This window comes from Macaca thibetana, chromosome 15 (assembly GCF_024542745.1).
Source record: "Macaca thibetana thibetana isolate TM-01 chromosome 15, ASM2454274v1, whole genome shotgun sequence".
In the NCBI taxonomy this organism is placed as follows: Eukaryota; Metazoa; Chordata; class Mammalia; order Primates; family Cercopithecidae; genus Macaca; species Macaca thibetana.
Window position 1 is genome coordinate 75,749,436 of NC_065592.1, and position 16,844 is coordinate 75,766,279.

At 39.7% G+C, this 16,844-nt stretch overlaps 1 protein-coding gene and 1 pseudogene across 4 annotated transcripts in view; both read right to left on the reverse strand.

Moving 5' to 3' along the window:
• JAK2 (Janus kinase 2) overlaps positions 1-16,844 on the reverse strand; it is a 160,792-nt gene that overhangs the window by 90,645 nt on the left and 53,303 nt on the right. For all 3 annotated transcript variants that reach the window (XM_050761094.1, XM_050761096.1, XM_050761095.1), the window contains 2 exons: positions 13,365-13,488; positions 4,847-4,964 (listed from right to left, as the gene is read on the reverse strand). In XM_050761094.1, the coding sequence (XP_050617051.1) occupies positions 4,847-4,964; positions 13,365-13,488 (242 nt within the window). The remainder of the gene's footprint in view (positions 1-4,846; positions 4,965-13,364; positions 13,489-16,844) is intronic.
• Positions 4,979-11,713, reverse strand: LOC126937562 (casein kinase I-like; annotated as a pseudogene). Its single transcript, XR_007719776.1, has one exon. The product of XR_007719776.1 is annotated as a casein kinase I-like (transcript).

Sequence of the window (16,844 nt, forward strand, 5' to 3'; positions counted from 1 at the left end):
ATGTGAATCAAGGTTTTAAACTGGACAAGAGAAATATAGGTCCTTCTATATTCTACATCTGTATTTCCCTTCTTTTGATGTTGATAACTTGTCTCACGAACTTAAAGCTTTACTGGAACCTTTTTAAACTAATTTTATTAAAAGAAACATATATTCAAAAGTATATTTGCTTTTTTATTAATAAAATATAGAAGATATTTTCATATAAGAAAATAAACTATTAAGAAGCACACCATCATATAATCAGTATTAACCAAAACAAAGGCCTAAATGTTGCTAATACAAAATTAATTCAGGGTAGGAGACAGATTTTTGCTCAGTTTTAAACACTTATTTCACCACACTTTTGAGAACAGGCAAGTAAGTTATACTGTTTAAGTAGAAGATGATCAATGACTTGGTAGATTCTTTTTAATAGCTTGCCTTGGTTCCATATAGAACTAGTAGAGAGTCTGGACATGGTGGCTCACGCCTGTAATCCCAGCACTTTGGGAAGCCAAGGTGGGCAGATGACAAGGTCAGGAGTTCGAGACCAGCCTGGCCAACATAGTGAAACCCCGTCTCTACTAAAAATACAAAAAATTAGCTGGGTGTGGTGGCAGGCACCTGTAATCCCAGCTACTAGGGAGGCTGAGTCAGGAGAATCACTTGAACCCAGGAGGCAGAGGTTGCAGTGAGCCGAGATCACGCTATTGCCCTCCAGCCCGGGCAACAGTGGGAGACTCTCTTGTTGCGGGAAGTCAGAGACCCCAAACGGAGGGACCAGCTGAAGCCGCGGCAGAAGAACATAAATTGTGAAGATTTCATAGACATTTATTAGTTCCCCAAATTAATACTTTTATAATTTCTTATGCCTGTCTTTACTCTAATCTCTGAACATAAATTGTAAAGATTTCATGGACACTTATCACTTCCCCAGTCAATACCCTTGTGATTTCCTATGCCTGTCTTTACTTTAATGTCTTAATCCTGTTATCTTCATAATCTGAGGAGGATATATGTCACCTCAGGACCCTGTGATGATTGCGTCAACTGCACAAATTGTTTGTAGAGCATGTGTGTTTGAACAATATGAAATCTGGGCATCTTGAAAAAAGAACAGGATAACAGCAATGCTCAGGGAACACCAGAGATAAGACTTCTGGCCGCAAGTGAGCAGGACGGAACAGAGCCATATTTCTCCTCTTTCAAAAGCAAATAGGAGAAATATCGCTGAATTCTTTTTCTCTGCAAGGAACATCCCTGAGAAAGAGAATGTGCCCTGAGGGTAGGTTTGTAGACGGCCCCCTTAAGGTGTGCCGTCTTTTATGGTCCAAGCTGAAGGGATGAAAAAAGCCTCGGTCTCCTGTAGCGCTCCCAGACTTATTAGGACGAGGAAAATTCCCGCCTAATAAATTTTGGTCAGACAGGTTGTCTGCTCTCAATCCCTGTTTCCTGATAAGATGTTCTCAATGACAAATGTGTGCCCGAAACTTCATTAGCAATTTTAATTTCGCCCCATCCTGTGGTCCTGTGATCTCACCCTGCCTCCACTTTCTTTGTGATATTTTATTACCTTGTAAAGTATGTGATTTCTGTGACCCACACCCTATTTGTGCACTCCCTCTCCTTTTGAAAATCGCTAATAAAAATTTGCTGGTTTTACGGCTCTGGGAACATCACGGATCCTGCCAACATGTGATGTCTCCCCCGGACACCAAGCTTTAAATTTCTCTCTCTTATACTCTTTCCCTTTATTTCTCAAACCAGCCAAGACACCCAGGAAATAGAAAAGAACCCACGTAACCATCGGGAGCAGGTTCTCCTGATGCTCTGTCTCAAAAAAAAGAAAGAAAAGAACTGGTAGATAACAAATTCTGCTCATGTGGATATTCTGTGGAACTCATGACCAAAAGACAATAAATATATGAAAAATTAGTGATAGCAATACTAAAAACATAATCAACTATTCACTAGAGAAAAGTTACAAATAGAAGAGTCTCAAATGCCGAAACATAATACTATTCCTTAAATATTATAGTATGTACCATCAAAATTTTCATTTAATTAAAACTACTGAAAATTTCAGGCCAGGTGTGGTGGCTCACACCTGTAATCCCAGCACTTTGGGAGGCTGAGGTAGGAGGATCATTTGAAGCCAGGAGTTTAAAACCAGCCTGGACAATAGAGCGAGACCCCATCTCTACAAAAACAAAACTAAAAAAATTAGCCAGGCATAGTGGCACACACCTGTACCTAGCTACTCGGGAAGCTGTGAGGCTAAAGCAAGACAATCACTTGAGCCCAGGAATTCAAGGCTGCAGTGAGCTATCATCCTGCCAGCCTGGGCATCAAAGACCTCCATCTCTACAAAAAAAATAAGAAAGAAAACCTTCTCATCTGAGTAGCAGACAAAATTTGAGCTTAAGAAATTTACATTGCAGTATTAATGTTAGGCTAAAGTAGCTGAATGAATAGTTTGGGAAAACTTGGCTTATAAATGGGACTTAACTAGCCTGCCCCCAAAATAAACTAGCTCTGTAGGACAGGTGAATAATATACCCGTAAAAGCAACAGAAAGTTGTAACCTCATCATATCCTATTTTCAAAAGGCTATTCTCAGAAGCCTCTCTCCATCCCCCTCTCTTTTTATAATGGCTATAAAGATAAAGGAGCTGTATAAAAAAGTAAGTTGGTGGTCAAATGATTTTCAACAAAGGTGTCAAGACCATTCAATGGAGAAAAGACAGTCTTTCAACAAATGGTGCTAGGAAAACTGGATATTCACAAGCAAAAGAAGTTGGACCCTTACCTTACACGATAGACAAAAATTAACTCAAAATGGACCCAAGGCCTAAATGTAAGAGCTAAAACGATAAAACTCTTGCAAGAAAACAGAAAGAAAGCTTCATAACATTGGATTTGGCAATGATTTCTTGGATACGACACCAAAAACATAAGAAACAAAAAAGAATAGATAAATTAGAATACAGCCAAATTTAAAACTTTTGTCCACCAAAAGACAAGTAACAGAATGAAAAGACAACCTAGAGAATGGGAAAAACTATGTACAAATCATATATCTTATAAGGAGTTAAGATCCAGAATAATAATTTCTACAATACAACAACAACAAACAAACAACCTGATTTAAAAATGGACCAAGGACTTGAATAGACATCTCTGCAAAGAAGATAAACAAATGGCCAACAAGAGACATCTCTGCAAAGAAGACAAACAGATGGCCAACAAGCATATGAAAAGATGCTCATGATCACTAGTTGTTAGAGAAGTAATGCATCAAAATCACAATGATACCACCTCATACCCATAGGGATGGCTATTATCAAACAAAGCAAAGCATTGTTGAGGATGTTAAGAAATTGGAACACTTGTGCACTGCTGGTAGGACTGAAAAATAGTACAGCCACTACAGAAGACAATGTAGCAGTTCCTCAAAAAAATTATAAATTTACCATATGATCCAGCAATTCCACTTCTGGGTATGTATCCAAAAGAACTGAAAACGGACTCAAGGAAATATTTGTTTACCCATGTTCACAGCAGCAACCCACGTATCTATCGACAGATGAATAAGTACACATATGCAATGAAATATTGTTCAGCCTTAAAAAGGAAAGAAATTCTGGCACATGCTACAACATGGATGAACCTAGCAGACATTATGCTAAGTGAAATAAGCCAGTCAAAAAAGGACAAATGCTATATAATTCCATTTGTATGAGGAACCTAGAAAAGGCAGATTTATAGTCAAAAGTAGAATAGTGACTGCGAAAGGCCATTGGGAGTGGGAAATAGAGAGTTATTATTTAATGGGTATGAAATTTCCATTTGGGAATATGAAAAATGTTCTGGAGATGGATGGTGGTGATGGTTGTACAACAATGTGTTTGTATTTAATACAACTGAACTGCACACTTAAAATGGTCATTTTTATTATATATTTCTTAACAAAATAAAAATAAAGTTTGTTGGTCTCATACCCCAATAGAGAAATATTTTTCCTTTTGTTGTTCATAAACTGAACTAGCCTTACTAGGCTTCTTCTCGGAAATGCGAGCCATGAGGATTTGTGGGCTTATGTCCTACAATATTAGCAAATCGGATTTAGAACTCCTGATACCTTGGGGATACCAAGTGCATATTTCTACCCAAGAGCACTAATATATTTTCTTCCTTTAGTTTCTATTCATACTAGTCTAGCAGCACATAAAAACAAGTTATTTAATGACAAAATATTTTAATTACTGTTTAAATCAAGGTACTAGAGAAGAAAGCATTATGAAATACCAACACAATACCAAAATTTGACATAACTGTATTAGTGAACAAATAACTTGAATATAGCTCTTAGACTAAGTATCAACATCCAGTCACCTTCCTATAAACAGCTACACAAACTATCATAGCTTATTTTTTATGTAGCCTACTTCCTCTACAGTTCATTGTCCATTGTGTAAGCCTGAAATTATCCAAAAATTTTTTTAAAACCCTAAAGAAATGTTACTAATATTTTAGCCACATATGCCTATATGAATCATTCTGTAAATAAACCTCAGTCTATACCTTGTGAAATCCTTAAAATGATCTAAAGTCCTAAAAAAAAAAAAAAGAAATTCAAAAGGATCAATCCAAAAAAAACTTTATAAAAGAGATTCTATTATCCATAAACCATGGGATTAAAAACTAGTGATAAAAAGACTCAATTTTGTTACTTCTCTGCACCTGCTGTGCAAGACAGAACTGCAATTTTCCCATATGTGAAGTTTTTCCTGATTAAGTGACTTACTAAACAGCAAAATATTTATCATTTAATACATGTACAAGTAAGATAGTATAATCATACCTGAGCAAAGAGGTAAGACATGACAAAGTCATCAAGAAGAGGAGCTTCAGCACCTCGAGATATTCCATGCCGATAGGCTCTGTTGCTGCCGCTGCAATACCAACGAGGAAAGTAAAATCTACAAGACAATAAAAACATTTGGTCAGCTTCCAAACAGTTAATATACAAACACACTATCTATATATAGTCACCTACAGCATACTGAAAGGTATTATCCCATACTTAGAAAACACAGCTAACAGTATTAAATATAAATTCGAGACAAAAGGATATGTGGATAACACTAATATAGGCAGAAAGTACAAGAAATGTAAGTGTAAAATCAATATACAACCTCCTTCAGTGCACAAAATGTAGAAGCAATAAGAAACAAAAAATGTAGAAATAAAACCTTAACAAAAAGTAAAAACATAATTTAATCCAGTAACACCATTAGAGAATCTGAAAATGCTAATTTGGCATAAAAACAAATAATTGCTTCTTTGGAGAAATAGAAGTTAAAAACTTGTCCTTCAAAGAAACAAAGAATACTCTATATTGAGTCTTTTAGTAACACCTTTATTGAGATATAATTCACATGCCATAAAGTCCACCCACTTAAAGTGTAAAATTCAATGTTTTTAGTTTATTCATAGCATTATACAAATATCACCACACTCTAATTTTAGAACATGTGGCCTGTCTACCTTCTTTCACTCAGCATAATGTTTTCAGGGTTCATCCACATTAGAGCATGTATCATTACTTGATTCCCTTTTATTGCCAAATTAATATTTCATTGTATGAATATACCACTTTTTCCGTATCCATCGCCGGACAGACATTTGGGACTGTTTCTATTATTTTGCTATTGTGAATAATGCTGGTATGAAGAGTCATGTACAAGTTTTTGTGGATATATGTTTTCATTTCTATTGCATATATATCTAGAAGTAGAATTGCTGGGTCATATGGTAACTCTGTGTTTATCCTTTTGAGGAATGGCCAAACTGTTTTCCAAAGTAGCAGCACCACTTTACATTCCCAACAGCAATATATGGCTTCCAAACTAGTCCAAATCCTCTAACACTTGTTATTTTTGTCTTTCTGATTTTTGCCATCCTTGTAGATCTATGATTATCCCATTGTGGTTTTGATTGGCTTTTCTCTAATGACCAATGATGTTGGGCATCTTTTTTTTTGGGGGGGGGGTTCATTTTTCTTTTCTTTTCTTTTTAAAAAGCCCCTAAGTTGTATGGCTTCAAAAGAGCATCAGAGAAACGTAAATGCCATTTCTGTACACTTGGTAAAGCAAAAACCAGATTCACGGCCACCGCCCTGGGCACGGCCTCAAGCTGACCCGCTGGGGGACCGCCAGCCAGTCCTGAGCCGCCCCCAGGCCCCTGCACATACACCTACGGGGCTGAGCCGGGGGCTTTAAGGCATTTTGTCTGCGGCTGCTTGCCGGGTGGCAGAGCACAGAGACAGGAAGCCCCCTGCCCGCGCGCCCCCATGCAGCAGAGCCCAGGGGCCGAGCAGGGAGACGCCAGCCGGCCCACCCGCCTCAGGTTCTGAGGGTCGGAGCACAGCCTCCGGGAACAGGTGCCTCGAGAAGCACCCTCCTAGCAGGGCCCACCTGCCCCTCGCCGGGACGAGGCTGGGAAAGGCTGCAGTGGCCGTGACTGCGGCGCTTGAGCTTTGGTGCAGCATTTTGGGTGCGGAGCTGGCTTCAGCCGCGGCCCCACCCCTCCCTTCCCGTTTAGTTCTGGGGGAGCCTGGGGCACAGCCTCACCCCTGGCAGCAATGCCTGTGTACCTCCCAGGTGGGCCTGGGCAAGATGGCCCCACAGCACCACTCCAGGCCAGGCCTGCCCTCCCCTCCAGAAAACGGCCTTTGGATCGAGGGAGAGAAGCTAGACTTTATGAAGCTAACGGGGCGGATGGCGGGGCTGGGGCCGGGGCCGGGGCCAGAGCCAGGCCTCAGCCCTGAGGGCCTCCAGGATCGCACTACTCACTTCAGCAAAGAAATGGAGGGGCAGGGTTGGGGGTAGAAGGGGTCTTCCCCCCCAACTTTTTTCCTGGTTTTAAATAGTTAATGCTCTTGGAGGGGCGGACTAGACACAGGTATAGAAATTTTGGCCAGTTTTATGTGAAGGAAGTGACCCCTCGTCTACGGGATGGGGCCACCGGCCAAGACAGGCGCAGGCCCTTAAGTCTGCGTCCCGGCTTCCAGCCAGAGTCTGGCCCTGGGCTGCTGTGGGTGGGCCCCAAGGGCCTCACACAAGCTCACGCCCCAAGGGGCTGCACGAAGATTCAAGGGGAAGAAACAGCAGCATTTGGTTTCATCGCCCACCTCCATCTCTGCAGGCGCCGTAATAAGCGCGGGACTGGCCGGCCATGGGGTCGTCCACATTCAGCTCCCCATTGGTGGAGGTCAGCACCTGGTTTTTGCTGTGTGGCTGATCTTTGTCCCAAAGCTGAGGCTGGGAGAGTTGGTTGGTGTGGACGGTGCCGATGGGGGTCGCCAAGGGCTTCCTGGGCCAGTGGTACTCAAAGTCGAACACGAAGCCGCTTCGGTCAAAGAGGTCGGTGGAGAGGTCCACAGGTAGTCACAGTCGGGTTTCTCGAAGTCCAGGCGCCGCACGTAGTGCAGGTATGTGGCCATCTCCTCTGGAAAGTTCTAGCAGAGCACTTCGATGGGCGTGGTGCGCTTGGTGTTCCCGATATTCTGTACTGCTCATGATCGTGTCGGCCTTGAGCCCCTGCCAGGGGAGGCTGCAGCACAGGAAGTACATGAACATGTGGCCCAGCACCTCCAGGTCACTGCAGTGGCTCTGCTCCTTGCCCAGCTGCATGTTGATGTTCATGTAGCGCGCCCTGCCTGTCAAGCTCTTGTGCTCACGGTACGGGATGTGCTTCTTGGTCTCAAGGCCAATGTACCCCTTGGCCAGCCCAAAGTTGATAATGTGGATGGCGAGCTGCCGCTTGGTCCCCGGGCGCCACACCACGAAGTTCTCGGACTTCACGTCCTGGTAAATGAGGCTCTTGGTGTGCACATACTCCATGCGTGCGATCAGCTGGATGGCAATCGGGAGCACTGTCTTCAGCGTGAAGGTTGAACAGGTCCTTCAGGCTGGGCCCCAGCAGCTCCAGCACCATAGCGTTGTACTTCCAGCACAGGCCGAAGTAGTAGGTAGTAGACCTGAGGGGCGCCCTCAGTGGCACTGAGCCGCTTGTAGAACCAGTACCCCAGGTGCAGCTGTGGGGCCCGGGACTTCATCAGCTCCAATTTGACAGCACGTATTTGTTTGTATAGAGATCCTTTCCTTGGCTCTGCCATGGCCGGGCCGCAGGCAGTGTCTGGGCGGCCGGCTAGGCTTCAGCAGCGCGACGCGGATCCCCGCTCCAGCCCTTCTCCCACTTCCGCTTGGGCTCGGACGCCCACTGGGGCCCTGCTCCAGCTCCTGTGCCGCCTGGGCCAGCCTCCGTATGTTCCGGGCGGGAGGCGCCTGGCATGCCACACTCCCCTGAGCCCGCTCTGGGGCCCGCCTGTTGGGCATCTTTTTACATGCTTATTGGCCATTTGTATGTCTTATTTGGAAAAATGTCTATTCAAGTCCCTTGCCTACTTTTTAGATTAAGTTGTATTGTTGAGCTGTAAGAATTCTTTTATATTCTGGAGATAAGACAGTTATCAGAATGTATGATTCCCAAACATTTTCTTCCATTTTGTGGGTTGTCTTTTCACATTTTTGATAGTGTTCTTTGACGCACAAATGTTTTTAACTTTGATAAAGTCTAACTTAACTATTTTTCTTGTCACTTGAGCTTTTGGTGTCATATCTAAGAAACCACTGCCTAATCTAAGTACACAAAGACTTGTGTTTCTTCTTGGAGTTTTAATAAGTTTAGCTCTTATATATAGGCCTATGATCCACTTTAAGCTTTTTTTTTTTTTTTTGTATATAGTGTGAAGTAGATGTCTTACTTCATTATTTTACATGTGGATATCCAGTTGTCCCAGCACTATTATTTAAAAAGACTATTCTTTGCCCATGAATTGTCTTGGCACCCTGATCAAAAATCAGTTACCATCAATGTGAGAAATTATATTGAGACTGTCAATTCCTTTCCATTAATCTGTATATTCATCCTTAAGTTAGTACTACATTGTCTTGATTACTGTAGTTTTGTAATAAATTTTGAAATTAGGAAGTAAAGTCTTCAAACTTTGTTCTTTTTCAAGACTGTTTTAGCTATGCTAAGTCCCTTTGCTTTTATATAAATTTATGATTAACTTGTCAATTTCTGCAATAAAGAAAGCTAGGATTTCAGTAGGAATTGCACTGAACATACAGATCAATTAAGGAGTATTGCCATATTAAAAATATGAAGTCCTCTATATCTTTCCATTTATTTAGGTGTTTCCTTAATTTCATTCAATAATGTTTTATATTTCTCAGTGTATACATTTTACACTTTTTGTTAAGTTTATTCCTAAAAATGTGTTATGCTATTGTTAATGAAATTTTTTAAATTTCATTTTTGGATTGTTCGTCTGTGTATAGAAATACAACTGATTTTTATATATTGATCTTCTATTCTGCAACTGACCTGAGCTCATTTATTAGTTCTAATAGTTTTTTATTAATTCCTTGGGATTTTTAATATGCAAGGTCATGTAATCTGTGACTACACAATCATCCTTTGGTATCTATGCAGTACTAGTTCCAGAACTTCCCACACATACCAAAATCTGCAAATACTCATGTTCCTGATATACTATTTGCATACAACCTGTGCACATACTTCAGTATACTTTAAAATCTCTAGACTACTTATAATATCTAATACAATGTAAATGTTATGTAAATAATTGTTATACTGTATTCTTTAAGGAATAATGACAAGAAAAAGTCTGTACATGTTCAGTACAAGCACAACTTTTTTTCCATATATTTTCAATCTGCAGTTGGTTTAATCCATGGATGTGAAACCCATGGATACAGCGGGATGACTACAGTTTTACTTCTTATTTTCCAATATAAATCCCTTTTATTTCTTTTTCTTATTTCCCTACCCTGAATCTACAGTATAGTGTTAAATCAAAGTGGTAAGAGTAGCTATCCTCATCTCATTCCTGATCATAGAGAGAAGGCATTCAGTCTTTCACCATTAAGTACGACATTACTTTTGGATTTTTTTATAGATGCCCTTGAACAAATTGAGGAAGTTCCTTGCCATTCCTGTTGTGTTGAGATTTTTTATAATGATGGGATGCTGGATTTTATCAAATACTTTTTCTGTGTCTATTGGGATGATCATGTGGTTCTGGTCATTTATTCTATTAATGTGGTATATTACACTGATTGATTTTTGGAAGTTGCACTAACCTTGTATTTCCTGGGATAAATCCCACCTGGTCATGGTATTTAATATTTTTGTAAACACACTGAGCATTCCTAATCTGAAAATCTGAAACCTGAAATGCTCCAAAATCCAAAACCTTTAGAGCACTAACCTGATGTGCAAAAGAAATATTCATTAGAGCATTTCAGACTTTAGATTTTTAAATTAGGTATGTTCAACCAGTGTATACTCTGCAAATATTCTGAAAATCTGAAAAAAAAATCCAAAATCCAAAACATTTCTGGTCGCAAGCATTTCAGATAAGACATATTCAAGCTGTATTGCTGGATTCAATTTGCGAGTATTTTGTTGATTTTCTACCTACAACATTGGTCTGTAGTTTTCTTTTCTTCTAGACATCTTCGTCTGAATTTGTTATCAGGGTAATACTGAACTCACAGAAATAGTTGGGAAATCCTCCTTCCTTTGCTATTTTTTGTGAATAACTGGTAATAATTCTTTTAATGTGTGACAGAATTCCAAGTGAAGCCACTTGGGCCTGGGCTTTTATAAAAATTACTAATTTGATATCTTTACTTGTCATAGACCTATTCAAACTTTCTGTTCTTTCTTTTAGCAGTTCCCATAACTTGTGTCTTTCTAGGAATTTGTCCATTTCATCTTGATCCTCTAATTTGTTGGCATTAAAAACACTATCCATTAAACAATTACTTAACGTACATGAAGAAATATTCAACAAAAGAAGAACAAATCATTAATGGCGTTTTCAAAAAATTCTCAGCATCACTAGTTATGAGACCAACAAATAGTTGTAACTATGTGCATTATTCTCATAACTAGTGACACTATTTCTTCATGTACATTAAGTAATTGTTTAATGGATACTGTGTTTTTAATTTTATACTTATAAGAATACTAACCTTTTATCTGATTTGTTGAAACAGTCTTTACAGTTTGCCTTTTCATTTTAAGAGGAAACCTTCAGACATCTGAAAATTTTTATAGTCGACAATTGCAATCATTCCCATAAGATTTCTTCTGTTGTTTTGCAGCTTAAATGGTATTTTCCCAAGGACCTGAATTCAGTTCCAATTCAGACTTTTATAGTTTGATTTTCTTTACATTTCTATTTACATATCAATCTGATCTTTAATCAATCTATAATTTATCTGATATACATTATAAAGAAAGAAGCTAAAATTTTTCAAACAGCTAATCAACTATCCCATCCCCATTTATTGACTAATCTCTCCCTTTCACATTAACGTGAAAAGATTTCTTCATATATTATGTTTCTATATGTATGAAGGAGTACTTTCAAGATATACTGGCCCCAACATTCTCATTATTTAGGTTATGATTCTGAATTTAATTATGTGGCTTTAATAATAGATACCAGGCCGGGCGTGGTGGCTCAAGCCTGTAATCCCAGCACTTTGGGAGGCCGAGACGGGCGGATCACGAGGTCAGGAGATCGAGACCATCCTGGCTGACACGGTGAAACCCCGTCTCTACTAAAAAATACAAAAAACTAGCCGGGCGTGGTGGCAGGCGCCTGTAGTCCCAGCTACTCGGGAGGCTGAGGCAGGAGAATGGCGTGAACCCGGGAGGCGGAGCTTGCAGTGAGCTGAGATCTGGCCATTGCACTCCAGCCTGGGCGGCAGAGCGAGACTCCGTCTCAAAAAAATAAAAAATAAAAAAAATAAAATAATAGATACCATTTTGTAGTTTCATATAATGTGAAAATATCTCCTGGGACAAAATATTTTACAATTCCCAGATAAGTCTTCTTTCTCATGGCTATCTTAATAATTCTAAATTAACATAGTAATGTGTCCAATTCCCTAAAATGCCTTTTTTAGGATTTTAATTGGCTTAGAGCTAAGCACATAGTGTAAGAGAAATTGATCTTTGTCATATTCCATCTGCCCATTCCAGTATTATGTCCTAATTCTTCATATTCTTCAAATAAGTTTCTAATTTTCCTATACCATCTTGTGTTTTCTCTTATTAAAACCATTCCTGGTTAGTTAAGGGTTTTTGTAACTATATTGAATAGGATCTTCTTTATCTATTATATAAGTGGTTGCTTGCATATAATAATGCTATTGATTTTTGTACATCTATTATTTATTTGAACATTTATTGATTTTTTCACCGTCTTTTCAATAATTATTTCAAAAATAATTTTTTGAACTCAGTGCAAATTATACATTAGATATCAGTAAATGCAAACACATCCAATTGCATATTTGTATATAGAATAGAGGAAGGGAAAGAAGCAAAACAATACTAAAATTTACTGAGAGAGCACGAAGTGATAGGCACAATAATAAATACTATATATACATTATCTCTTTAATGAAGTACACATGAGGTGGTTAAGAGGCAAGCTTATGAAGCAAACTAGGCTTGGATTTGAACCTCACTCCCAATTCCTAGCTGTGTGACCATGAATAAATTTGAGTAATATTGTTTCTCAGTGCTCTAAATTCTTTATCTTTAATGTGGAAATCTTAATACCTCCTTAAGTTATGATGAATTTTATGTGTGTGTGTGTGTGTGTGTGTGTGTGTGTGTGTGTGTGTATATATATATAAATGCTTAGAAAAATCACAGGTATTTATGAGACACAAATCAAACATATCTTTGTTTCATCCTTTCGAGTAAAAAAATACTATTAGATTTCTCTAAATAGGCATTACACATTACCATAAATTATATAAATTAACTTACAATTTGAAGCTGCAAATACACACTGGGAAAAGTCTCTTTTCTTCACAACAACTTTTTAAAAAGTTCTTTATAAAGATAAGATGTGAAATTGAATTTTATTGCACAAAACATTGCACAAACCAGCAATATCCCAAACATTTAGGATTTTGTTAATAAAGCCCATTCTGATTTTTTTTTTTACTTATTTAATTATAATCATAAGGAGTTAAGTGGCATCCCACCAAAACAGCTTTATTCTCAGACTATTCTACTTAAACAACATGTATGAACAGTTTCTCTGATGGAGAAACAGAATCTTAAATGAAATCTTAAAATGAGTGCTAACTAATTCGTTCAGGTCTCTGGTATTAACTACCTTGCAATTTAAAAATATTTGATAATTTCTCCCATTTTGCCTTTCAGCACTAAGTAAGTTACTTTACTGAAGAAAGTACCTTATTCTGTAGAGTACATTATGCCTGGTTGACTCATCTATATGGAAGACATGGTTGGGTGGATACCAGATCCTTTCTGTTTCACTCATTAAAGCAAACATATTATGATACACAGGTGTGATACCTAGAAAAGAAGCAGAGAAAGGAATTATTAAAGATACACAACAGAACATTTACATAGCACCTATAATTTGTAATGAGGCTAAAGTAACAACTCTTAAAATCAGAATGAAATGCAGTAGCAGTCGAAATCTTTTGATATTCCACTCCCTACAACTGAAGTATTAATCACAATCTTTTTTTATACAAACATACTTCGTTTTAGTGCACTCTGCATTATTGTACTTTGCAGATATTGTGGGGTTTTTTTCTTTACAAAATAAGGATTTACAGCAACTGTGAATCTGGTAGGTCTGTCAGCACCATTTTTCCAACAGCGTGTGCTCACTTTGTGTCTCTATGACACATTTTGCTAATTCTTGCAATATTTCAAACTTTTTCATTATTATTATATCAGTTATGATGATCTGTGATCGGTGATCTTCGACATTACAATTGTAATCGTTTGGGGCCGCCATGAACCGTGCCCATATAAGATGACAAACATAAGCAATAAATGCTGTGTGTGTTCTGACTGCTCCAGCAATAGCCATTCCTGTCTCTCTCCCTCTCCTTAGGCCTCTCTATTCCCTGAGATACAACTGTATGGAAAATAGGCCAATTAATAATCCTACAATGGCCTCTAGGCATTCAAGTGAAAGGAGGAGTTTCATATATTGAAGAGTTTCATATCTCTCACTCTAAATCAAAAGCTACAAATGATTAAACTAAGTGAGGAAGGTATATCAAATGCCAAGATAGACTAAAAGCCAGGCCTCCTGCAACAGTCAATTAAGTTCTGAATGCAAAGAAAAGGTTTCTGAATGAAATTAAAAGTGCTACTGCAGTAAATACATAAATGATGAGAGCAAAACAGCTTTATTGATGATGTGACAAAAGTTTGAGTGGTCTAGATAGAAGATCAAACCAGCCACAATATTCCCTGAAGTCAAACCCTAAACCAGAGCAAGGCCCTAATTGTCTTCAAATCTGTGAAGGCTGAGAGGGGTGAGGAAACTGCAGAAGAAAAGTAGGAAGGTAGCAGAGGTTGGTTCATGAAGTTTAAGAAAAAAAAACCGAGGGGGCGCACCCAAGATGGCCGAATAGAAACAGCTCCAGCCTCCAGCTCCCAGCATGAGCGACACAGAAGATGGGTGATTTCTGCATTTTCAACTGAAGTACCAGGTTTATCTCACTGGGGCAGGTCGGACAGTTGGTGCTGATCCGCTGGTTGGAGTGCAGCCCAACCAGCAAGAGCTGAAGCAGGGCGAGGCATCGCCTCACCTGGGAAGCGCAAGAGGGAAGGAAATTCCTTTTCCTAGCCAAAGGAAATTGAGACACACAACACCTGGAAAATCGGGTAACGCTCACCTAATACTGTGCTTTACCAAGGGTCTTAGCAAACGGCATACTAGGAGATTATATCCCACACCTGGCCCAGAGGGTCCCAAGCCCACGGAGCCTCCCTCATTGCTACCACAGCAGTCTGAGATCTAACTGCAAGGTGGCAGCGAAGCTGGGGGAGGGGCGCCTGCCATTGCTGAGGCTTAAGTAGGTAAACAAAGCCACCCAGAAGCTCGAATTCGGTGGAGCCCACCACAGCTCAAGGAGGCCTGCCTGCCTCTGTAGACTCCACCTCTGGGGACAGGGCATAGCTAAACAAAAAGCAGCAGAAACCTCGGCAGAGGTAAATGTCCCTGTCTGACAGCTTTGAAGAGAGCAGTGGTTCTCCCAGCACAGAGGATGAGATCTGAGAATGGACAGACTGCCTGCTCAAGTGGGTCCCTGACCCCTGAGTAGCCTAACTGGGTGACATCCCCCACTAGGTGCAGACCGACACCTCACACATCACACGGCTGGGTACACCCCTGAGACGAAACTTCCAGAGCAATAATCAGACAGCAACACTCGTTGTTCAGCAATATTCTATCTTCTGCAGCCTCCGCTGCTGAAACCCAGGCACACAGGGTCGGGAGTGGACCTCAAGCAAACTCCAGCAGACCTGCAGCTGAGAGTCCTGACTGTTAGAAGGAAAACTAACAAACAGAAAGGACACCCATACCAAAACCCCATCAGTACATCACCATCATCAAAGACCAAAGGCAGAGAAAACCATAAAGATGGGGAAAAAGCAGTGCAGAAAAGCTGGAAATTCAAAAAATCAGAGCACATCTCCCCCTCCAAAGGAACGCAGCTCATTGCCAGCAATGGAACAAAGCTGCACGAAGAATGACTTTGACGAGTTGAGAGAAGAAGGCTTCAGTCGATCAAACTTCTCAGAGCTAAAGGAGGAACTACATAACCAGCGCAAAGAAACTAAAAACCTTGAAAAAAGATTTCACGAATGGCTAACTAAAATAACCAATGTAGAAAAGTCCTTAAAAGAGCTGACAGAGATGAAAATCATAACATGAGAACTATGTGACAAATGCACAAGCTTCAGTAACCGACTCGATCAACTAGAAGAAAGAGTATCAGCGATTGAAGATCAAATGAATGAAATGAAGCAAGAAGTCAAGAGAAAAAAGAGTAAAAAGAAATGAACAAAGCCTCCAAGAAATATGGAATTATGTGAAAAGACCAAATCTACATCTGATTGGTGTGCCTGAAAGTGACAGGGAAAATGGAAACAAGTTGGAAAACACTCTGCAGGATATCGTCCATGAGAACGTCCCCAACCTAGTAAGGCAGGCTAACATTCAAATTCAGGAAATACAGAGAACGCCAAAAAGATACTCCTCAAGAAGAGCAACTCCAAGACACATAATTGTCAGATTCACCAAAGTTGAAATGAAGGAAAAAAATCTTAAGGGCAGCCAGAGAGAAAGGTCGAAGTACCCACAAAGGGAAGCTCATTAGACTAACAGCACATCTCTCGGCAGAAACTCTACAAGCCAGAAAAGAGTGGGGGCCGATATTCAACATTCTGAAAGAAAAGAATTTTCAACCCAGAATTTCATATCCAGCCAAACTAAGTTTCATAAGTGAAGGAGAAATAAGACAAGCAAACGCTTAGAGAGGCCTGCCCTACCAGAGGTCCTGAAGGAAGCAATAAACATGGAAAGGAACAACAGGTACCAGTCATTGGTACCTGCCAAAGTGTAAAGTCCATCGATGCTAGGAAGAAACTGCATCAACTAACAAGCAAAATAACCAGCTAATATCATAATGACAGGATCAAGTTCACACATAACAATATTAACCTTAAATGTAAATGGACTAAATGGTCCAGTTAAAAAACAGACTGGCAAAATGGATAAAGTCAAGACCCATCAGTTTGCTGTATTCAGGAGACCCATCTCACATGCAGAGGCACACATAGGCTCAAAATAAAAGGATGGAGGAAGATCTACCAAGCAAATGGAAAACAAAAAAAGCAAG